The sequence below is a fragment of the Notothenia rossii genome (genome assembly GCF_949606895.1).
Source record: "Notothenia rossii genome assembly, chromosome: 5".
NCBI classification, from domain to species: Eukaryota; Metazoa; Chordata; class Actinopteri; order Perciformes; family Nototheniidae; genus Notothenia; species Notothenia rossii.
In genome coordinates this window covers 528,481-538,480 of record NC_136903.1, presented here as the reverse complement: position 1 = coordinate 538,480, position 10,000 = coordinate 528,481, and the positions used below count along the sequence as shown (strand labels likewise).

The window sequence follows — 10,000 nt, the reverse complement described above, 5'->3', positions numbered from 1 at the left end:
CTGCACAAGTTCTCTGGTACACATGTGTAGCTGCAGTGAGGAGGCATTCCTGTAGTCCGACCCGGAAGATAGACGGGCCCCTCGGTCCAATGGGATTCCTCCATGTGAGGATTACATCAGAGAATAATCTCAAACAAATGTTTCTGACACGTTCAGTTCAGCAGGATAACCTCCACATATCAGTGATCTCCTGAACACTGTGATCACGCGAAAGCTGGCTACGCTACTCTCTAACAGGAAACAGCAACACACAATACATCGAGCTGGGCTCAGGTGAACGAGGGAATGCATCAGGTGGGTCTTATCTTTGATATAAAGAGACATCAAACACCCAAAGTAAACTTACTATTGTTAGTGGACTCAACTCTATTAAATACAACACTAAAAAGGAATGATAGGGCTTCCGTTAGACGGTACTAAACTGCCCAAATCGACGTAGCAACTTTTAAACCTTGTCCGAATAAGTGAATTAATGCAACTTAAACTAACCGTGTAAATGTCCAAGCATGCAGGTTACCGTCCAGCAGTCTCTGTGTTGTGGAGACCCTACATCTCTATCAGAACCCTTTGGGGTCTCAACGTGTCTATGTGTTCTGGAGACCCTACATCTCTATCAGAACCCTTTGGGGTCTCAACGTGTCTATGTGTTCTGGAGACCCTACATCTCTATCAGAACCCTTTGGGGTCTCAACGTGTCTATGTGTTCTGGAGACCCTACATCTCTATCAGAACCCTTTGGGGTCTCAACGTGTCTCTGTGTTCTGGAGACCCTACATCTCTATATCAGAACCCTTTGGGGTCTCAACGTGTCTATGTGTTCTGGAGACCCTACATCTCTATCAGAACCCTTTGGGGTCTCAACGTGTCTCTGTGTTCTGGAGACCCTACATCTCTATCAGAACCATTTGGGGTCTCAACGTGTCTATGTGTTCTGGAGACCCTACATCTCTATCAGAACCCTTTGGGGTCTCAACGTGTCTATGTGTTCTGGAGACCCTACATCTCTATCAGAACCATTTGGGGTCTCAACGTGTCTCTGTGTTCTGGAGACCCTACATCTCTATCAGAACCCTTTGGGGTCTCAACGTGTCTCTGTGTTCTGGAGACCCTACATCTCTATCAGAACCCTTTGGGGTCTCAACGTGTCTCTGTGTTCTGGAGACTCTACATCTCTATCAGAACCCTTTGGGGTCTCAACGTGTCTCTGTGTTCTGGAGACCCTACATCTCTATCAGAACCCTTTGGGGTCTCAACGTGTCTCTGTGTTCTGGAGACCCTACATCTCTATCAGAACCCTTTGGGGTCTCAACGTGTCTCTGTGTTCTGGAGACCCTACATCTCTATCAGAACCCTTTGGGGTCTCAACGTGTCTCTGTGTTCTGGAGACTCTACATCTCTATCAGAACCCTTTGGGGTCTCAACGTGTCTCTGTGTTCTGGAGACTCTACATCTCTATCAGAACCCTTTGGGGTCTCAACGTGTCTCTGTGTTCTGGAGACACTACATCTCTATCAGAACCCTTTGGGGTCTCAACGTGTCTCTGTGTTCTGGAGACCCTACATCTCTATCAGAACCCTTTGGGGTCTCAACGTGTCTCTGTGTTCTGGAGACTCTACATCTCTATCAGAACCCTTTGGGGTCTCAACGTGTCTCTGTGTTCTGGAGACTCTACATCTCTATCAGAACCGTTTGGGGTCTCAACGTGTCTCTGTGTTCTGGAGACCCTACATCTCTATCAGAACCCTTTGGGGTCTCAACGTGTCTCTGTGTTCTGGAGACTCTACATCTCTATCAGAACCCTTTGGGGTCTCAACGTGTCTCTGTGTTCTGGAGACCCTACATCTCTATCAGAACCCTTTGGGGTCTCAACGTGTCTCTGTGTTCTGGAGACCCTACATCTCTATCAGAACCCTTTGGGGTCTCAACGTGTCTCTGAGAGCTGCAGACAGACCATAGTATGACTAAGAGTATTAAAGGTATTGAACGTACCGTGGAGGTGGTGGTTACCCGGGCAGTGGGCGTGGCTGGTCTCTGGATGATGGCCCCGCCCCCCTGCTGGGTCTTGGCCTGAGCCTGAGCCAGAACCTGCTGAGGAACCATCACCAGCTGACCCGTCTCCGTACGAACCAGAACCATCCCTGAGGAAAGGAGGCAGGACAAACAGTCAAACAGTTAACAAATCAATCCATCGATCAGTCAGTCAACCAACCAGTCAACCAACCAACCAACCAACCAAGCAATCAATCCGACAATCAACCAATCAGTCAACCAACCAACCAACCAACCAACCAGTAAACCAATCAGTCAACCAAGCAAGCAATCAATCAATCAATCCGACAATCAACCAATCAGTCGACCAACCAACCAACCAACCAACCAGTCAACCAACCAACCAACCAGTCAACCAACCAACCAACCAGTCAACCAACCAACCAACCAACCAACCAACTAGTCAACCAACCCGACAATCAACCAATCAGTCAACAAACTAACCAGTCAACCAATCAGTCAACCAAGCAATCAATCAACCAGTCAACCAACCAACCAGTCAGTCAATCAATCAGTCAACCAATAAGTCAGTCAACCAACCAGTCAACCAACCAATCAATCCGACAATCAGTCAACAAACTAACCAACCAGTCAACCAACCAACCAACCAACCAACCAATCCAACAACCAACCAACCAGTCAACCAACCAGTCAACCAACCAACCAACCAACCAGTCAACCAACCAGTCAACCAATCAGTCAACCAACCAACCAATCAGTCAACCAACCAACCAGTCAACCAATCAGTCAACCAACCAACCAGTCAACCAATCAGTCAACCAACCAACCAGTCAACCAATCAGTCAACCAACCAACCAGTCAACCTATCAGTCAACCAACCAACCAGTCAACCTATCAGTCAACCAACCAACCAGTCAACCAATCAGTCAACCAAGCAATCAATCAACCAGTCAACCAACCAACCAGTCAACCAATCAGTCAACCAACCAACCAGTCAACCTATCAGTCAACCAACCAACCAGTCAACCTATCAGTCAACCAACCAACCAGTCAACCAATCAGTCAACCAAGCAATCAATCAACCAGTCAACCAACCAACCAGTCAGTCAATCAATCAGTCAACCAATAAGTCAGTCAACCAACCAGTCAACCAACCAATCAATCCGACAATCAGTCAACAAACTAACCAACCAGTCAACCAACCAACCAACCAACCAACCAACCAACCAACCAACCAACCAACCAATCCAACAACCAACCAACCAGTCAACCAACTAGTCAACCAACCAGTCAACCAACCAACCAACCAACCAGTCAACCAACCAGTCAACCAATCAGTCAACCAACCAACCAATCAGTCAACCAACCAACCAGTCAACCAATCAGTCAACCAACCAACCAGTCAACCAATCAGTCAACCAACCAACCAGTCAACCAACCAGTCAACCAATCAGTCAACCAATCAGTCAACCAACCTATCAGTCAACCAACCAACCAGTCAACCAACCAACCAACCAACCAGTCAACCAATCAGTAGGCCTGTGACGATAATTAATTTAGTTGGACGATACATTTTCTGGGAAATGATTGCGATAAACGATAATATTGTCGGCACCGTTGTATGACCGGTTTAGACCACTGACATAATGATAATATATAATAATAATTCAAGTACATCCTTTCAAACTGAACTTTTTATTGAACATCCAACATTACAAATGAAATGTGAAATAATATTCAAATATATAAATTATATATAATAAATAAAACAAATGTAATTATAAAAAAATAATTTAAATCACACACAACCAAAACAATCAATTAAATAGACTCAGGCTGGAAAACAGAGCTATATATATATATATATATATATATATACAAATAAATATGAGCACACATTGACTCACAAGCAAAAAAATATGGGCTCAGAACAGTCTCATAATACACACATGCACACAGAAGGATCCACACTTGTGTTTTTCAAAGCACACACAAATGTGTTTCGTTTCATAAATATGTAAATAAAATCCAAATACAGAAAAGAGTTTTATGTATTTTTGATCCTCACATATTTGTTTTCCATTTAAATCCTCTGAACCTGCAAACACAACCCGCTTTCTGTGCACGGATCGCTGTGCATTCATGTGTGGGTTTTTTGAGACTCCCCTGACGCTCACCTGATTCGTACTTGTAATTTCTCTCATCTATAGCCAATCAGATGTCTCCTTCATTCTAAGCCAATCACATGAGCGCGCCCCCACGAGGGTAGGATTTATTGCGTGCATGACGCTTCATATGCATTTTGCGCAGTCCTGTCAGCTCGCTAAACAGAGGGCGGAGCTTCAGGGGATCATGCAGAGCTGCGTGTCTCCATCAGACTCAGCAGCTGATCTGATCTCTCTCTCGCGTCCGGTTACACTTCACTCGCGTTTATGTCCATATCGATCAGATCCAGCTCTCCTGATCGGCCTTCATAGAGAGCACCGATCAAACTATTTAGAGTGAATATCGGCCGATAAGGACCGGCGGGGCTCCCCCCCCCCGTTGACAGGTCACTGTCTAGCACTGGCTTCGTAGTGCACTGATCGATTAGGCTAAGCTAACCTGTAGCTGCTCCCTCCACACTCACAACAACTTCATACAGACATAAATAAAGCAGCTGTATTCGCCATACAGGAAACACACATTTAAAACGGTTTTGCCTGCCGTTTTTGTGTACACACAAGCATTCATCAATGGTTCGGAAAGTGGCGCTGAACCTTAATAATTAGGGCCGGGACTCGATTAAAAAAAATAATCTAATTAATCAGAGGCTTTGTAATTAATTAATCGAAATTAATCGCATTTTTAATCCCATATAAATATTTGACCTGAGAACAGTGAGAAGCAATTTTTTTCACATGTATTTGAGTATACCATTGAATAATGACTGAATACATAAGCTTAAGCAACAAAACACCGTTATTATTTTCAAGGTTGTACTTAACCAGGACCAACAGAAAAGTGCAATTTTTGCCATAAAGTGTAGCAATAGCATATTTAGGAATATAGTACATTTCAGAGATTCAGGTAGCCTATAGGTAGGTAGACCTTCTGTAAACTATAACACTTTGTTTTTGAAGTACAACACAATACTTTCAAGTACATTCAGAACATTGGAAACCCTGACTATTAGAAAACATCTCTCTGTTGCTTCAGAGGCCAGAACAGACTTTGTTGATTTACCAACAGTTGATTTAAAAAATCTAATACATTTCAGTCCAACTCTCTCAATAACCTTGGCCAAAACAATAAACAGTTCAACATAAAGTGCCAGTTGCACCAACAACGTAATAAATAGTTCAACATAAAGTGTACCATTTAAAATAAAATAAAAAGTGCCAGTGATTGACCTCAATCCCTCCTATTCTTCCAATATCCTGATGACAAATAAAATCTCTCTGTTGCATAGGCCACTGTTTGATCAACGCGAATTGGGTGTGGGTCCTTGTACTCCGAGTCGGGCTAACGTCCACGCTAGCTTCCACGCTAGCTGCTATATGTTTTGCATTGAGGTGATACTTGAGGCTTGATGTGCTGCGGTGATATGCAAATTCCTTTTTGCATAATTTGCAAACAACCGTGCTCTTATTGACGCCTCCATCCGTCCGTTTTTTAAACAAAATGTCCCATCCACGGGGCCAACCAAAGCGCTCTCATCAGCTTCTTCGTTCATGTTTGACTATTGTTCACTGTGGTTTGTTGTTGTTTGAAGTCATGAACGTTAGTTGGTGCTCCAGTATAATCCGTACCCCTGAAACTCCTCCAGTGAGAAACGTTCCGCGGTGCAAAAATAAGTGCGATTAAAATGCGTTAATTTTTTTAATGCGTTAATTTTTGTGTAATTAATTAATCTTAATTAACGCATTAAAATCCCGGCCCTATTAATAATATAAAGGCTTGTATTTGCGTACATTTCCTGTTCGGAAAGTGCAGGCAGGCTCCATGGACCTGTCAGCTCCGGACTGCGCAAAATGCGTACATGAAGCGCTCATCATCAAAATCATACCCTCGTGGGGGCGCGCTCATGTGATTGGCTTAGAATGAAGGAGACATCTGATTGGCTATAGATAGAAAAAATTAAAAGTACGAATCGGGTGAGCGTCAGGGGAGTCTCAAAAAACCCACACACGAATGCACAGCGATCCGTGCACAGAGAGCGGGTTGTGTTTGCAGGTTCAGGGGATTTAAATGGAAACTAATATGTGAGGATCAAAAATACATCTGTAAAACTTTTTCCTGTATTTGGATTTTATTTACATGTTTATGAAACGAAACACATTTGTGTGTGCTTTGAAAAACACAAGTGTGGATCCTTCTGTGTGCATGTGTGTATTATGACTGTTCTGAGCCCATACAAAAACCCTCCTTAAAACAAGTCAAGTGTACAGTCCACTGTCCATGCAAAGACCCAGATGCCTCAACAGGCCATATCCAAATCTGTACAGTATTTCAAAGATTTCGAGCAAGGAGCACCAACATGTTTGCATTGTCGGGCAAATGCATCTTTGATTTCAAACTGTCGGGAAGGTGGGGGCTCTTTTGTTGCTACCTTTTTTAAACAAATGTGACACACCGCCCGGCTCATTCAAGTCTGTAGGTTCGTCTCGTTGATTTGGCTTAAATCCAAAATATCCCCACACCACAGATGTGGAATTAGGTTTTGCAACCACTTTCATTTAACTTCAAATTCCCCTCGAGTAAGTCACACGTTGTCTCCTGCTTGTCTCTATATTATTCATTTGGTTGCTACGCTGCTGCACGCGGAGTTTCCTGACCTGGCTGTGTGTGAGCCCCACACTTATCGCAACAGGCCTTCCTACCGATCAATCAATCAATCAACCAATCAACCAATCAATCTTTATAAAGTAAAACTCTCTCTCTGTGTATGTGTGTGTGTGTGTGTGTGTGTGTGTGTGTGTGTGTGTGTGTGTGTGTGTGTGTGTGTGTGTGTGTGTGTGTGTGTGTGTGTGTGTGTGTGTGTGTCTCTCACCGGGGGGCATACTGAACCCTGGGGGCAGCTGGATGGTGGTCTGCTGCTGCTGGGGCCTCACAGCCAGCTGGGGGGCCGTCGCTCTGCCGGGGGCCGCCAGCCCGGGCCTCTGCTGCTGGAGGGAGGGGGCAACCGTCACCATGGAGTTCCCTGGGGGCCTCACCATCACAGGGGTCCCCGGGGGCCTCACCACCACGGGGGCCCCCGGGGACCTCACCACTGCCACCCCGTTCATAGCCGGCTTCAGGGCCATCGCTGGGGGAGGGGGCGACAGGATCACAGAGCCCCCAGTCCCGGGCATCTTGTTCTGCACCTGGGGGGTGCTGTGGGTCACCTGGGGGGCGCTGTGGGTCACCTGGGTTACTTGGGGGACGCTGTGGGTCACCTGGGGGACGCTGTGGGTCACCTGGGGGACGATGTGGGTCACCTGAGTCACCTGGGGGGCGCTGTGGGTCACCTGGGGGGCGCTGTGGGTCAGCTGGGTCATCTGGGGGGCGCTGTGGGTCACCTGGGCGGCGCTTTGGGTCACCTGGGTCACCTGGGGGGCGCTCAGGGACCCCAGCTTGGGCTCCACTCCGTTGTGTGCGGTACTGATCCCGGTACTGATGACCGTACTGATCCCGGTCCCAGTTTGGGGGGTCACCGAGTTCACCAGCGTCCCGGAGTTTAGACTCTGTGGCCCCTGAGAGGAGGAGGAGGTCGGGGGTTCAGGTCCGGCAGGGGCTCCAGCAGCTGTTTGTAGACCTGATGCTCCGGAAGTAGAAGAAGAAGGAGAGGGGACTTTAAGATGCTCCACAGCCGAGAGAGGAGCCCCGAGGCTCCCGGTGGAGAGGCTCCCGGTGGAAGTGTCCTCCCTCCGGTCCCCCCGGTCCCCCAGCTGGTCCTCCAGACTCCCCACCAGGTCCTGCACGGCCCTCTCGTCCAGATCTCTCAACAGCATGTCCTCCAGCGGGTCGGAGGCTCCCGCCATCTTTGATGCTCCGCCGTTGTGCAAATCGTATTTTAGAATGTACGCATGCGCAGAGGATCCGAGCGGTTTCAGAGCATAGAGCTATAAGAACTAGAATGCACTTTTACTGTGTACTTCTACTCCACTACAGTTCAGAGGTACATGGTGTACTTCCACTCCACTACAGTTCAGAGGTAAATGGTGTACTTCCACTCCACTGCATGTATTTAATCCCTTTAGTTAGCCTACTTCACAGATGTGGATGAATGATTAAATCTAATCAAGTGTTGAATCAGACTTTAATTCCACCTGGAGTAAATCCACAAGCTACCCTGCAGTATACAAAGTCATTCAAACTAGCTGCACCTTTACCAGCTTTGAGAACACTTTCATGATCAATCATTATAAAACATATCATATATATTATTCTGAAGAGGACCAATCTGCACAATCAATACTTTTCCTTCTGAGATCTGAGTGCTTCTCTGAATGTTGATTCTGAACCATTTCTGAACACACACGTGATTCTGTTTGCTTTTCTATCTCGCGGAGATCTGGATCTTACGATGGATCGCGCGAGAATACGATGTTCCCGTGAGTCTTCGCGCTCACACAGCCATGGAGGATGGGGTCTCCATGTTGTTGTTGTAGCTGAAGCTGGAAAACAAAACAAACAAACAAACAAACAGCACCGTTGCTAATCGTTACTAACCGTTGCCATGGGGACGCCGTACCTGGGCAGCAAGATCAGCCTGATCTCCAAGGCCGGAAACCGGTACGAAGGTGTGCTTTACACCATCGATACTGAGAACTCTACTGTGGCCCTGAGTAAAGGTACTAATACACACTTTATACACACTATACACTTTAAATACACTGTATACACACTGTACATACTATATAACCATTGATACTGAGATCTCTACCGTGGCTCTGAGTAAAGGTACTAATACATAATATATATATTGGTCAGTGCGCTCCTTCGGAACGGAGGACCGCACTGAACAATATATATATATTATTATTATTACACACTGTACCACACACACACCTACACACTGTACCACACACACACCTACACACTGTACCACACACACACCTACACGCACTGTACCACACACACACCTACACACTGTACCACACACACACCTACACACTGTACCACACACACATCTACACGCACTGTACCACACACACCTACACACTGTACCACACACACCTACACACTGTACCACACACACACCTACACACTGTACCACACACACACCTACACGCACTGTACCACACACACACCTACACGCACTGTACCACACACACCTACACACTGTATCACACACACACATCTACACACTGTACCACACACACACCTACACACTGTACCACACACACAACTACATGCACTGTACCACACACACACATCTACACACTGTACTACACACACACATCTACACACTGTACTACACACACACCTACACACTGTACCACACACACACACACATCTACACACACACCTACACACTGTACCACACACACACACCTACACACATTACCACACACACACACACACACACACACACACACACACACTGTACCGCACACACACACCTACACACTGTACCACACACACACTGTACCACACGCACACACACACACATACTGTACCACACACACACACACACACTGTACCACACACACACTCTACCACACACACACCTACACACTGTACCACACACACACTATACCACACACACACACACACACTGTACAACACACACATACCTACACACTGTACCACACACACACACTATACCACACACACACACACACTGTACCACACACACACACACACACACACACACACACACACACACACACACACACACACACACACACACACACACACACACACACACACACACACACACACACTCTACCACACACACACCTACACACTGTACAACACACACATACCTACACACTGTACAACACACACATACACACTGTACCAC

General features: G+C 46.4%; 1 protein-coding gene across 2 annotated transcripts in view; it reads right to left on the bottom strand.

The window, feature by feature from the left end:
- Positions 1-8,060, bottom strand: part of LOC307038420 (transcription initiation factor TFIID subunit 4-like) — a 44,123-nt gene extending 36,063 nt beyond the window's left edge. The window contains exons 1-2 of one of the 2 annotated variants that reach the window (XM_079679799.1): positions 7,043-8,060; positions 1,990-2,138 (exon numbers count right to left, since the gene is read on the bottom strand). In XM_079679799.1, the coding sequence (XP_079535925.1) occupies positions 1,990-2,138; positions 7,043-8,012 (1,119 nt within the window). In that variant the 5' untranslated portion in view covers positions 8,013-8,060. The remainder of the gene's footprint in view (positions 1-1,989; positions 2,139-7,042) is intronic. The other variant, XM_079679798.1, reaches the window with a different exon arrangement.
- Positions 8,061-10,000: the final 1,940 nt, after the last annotated feature.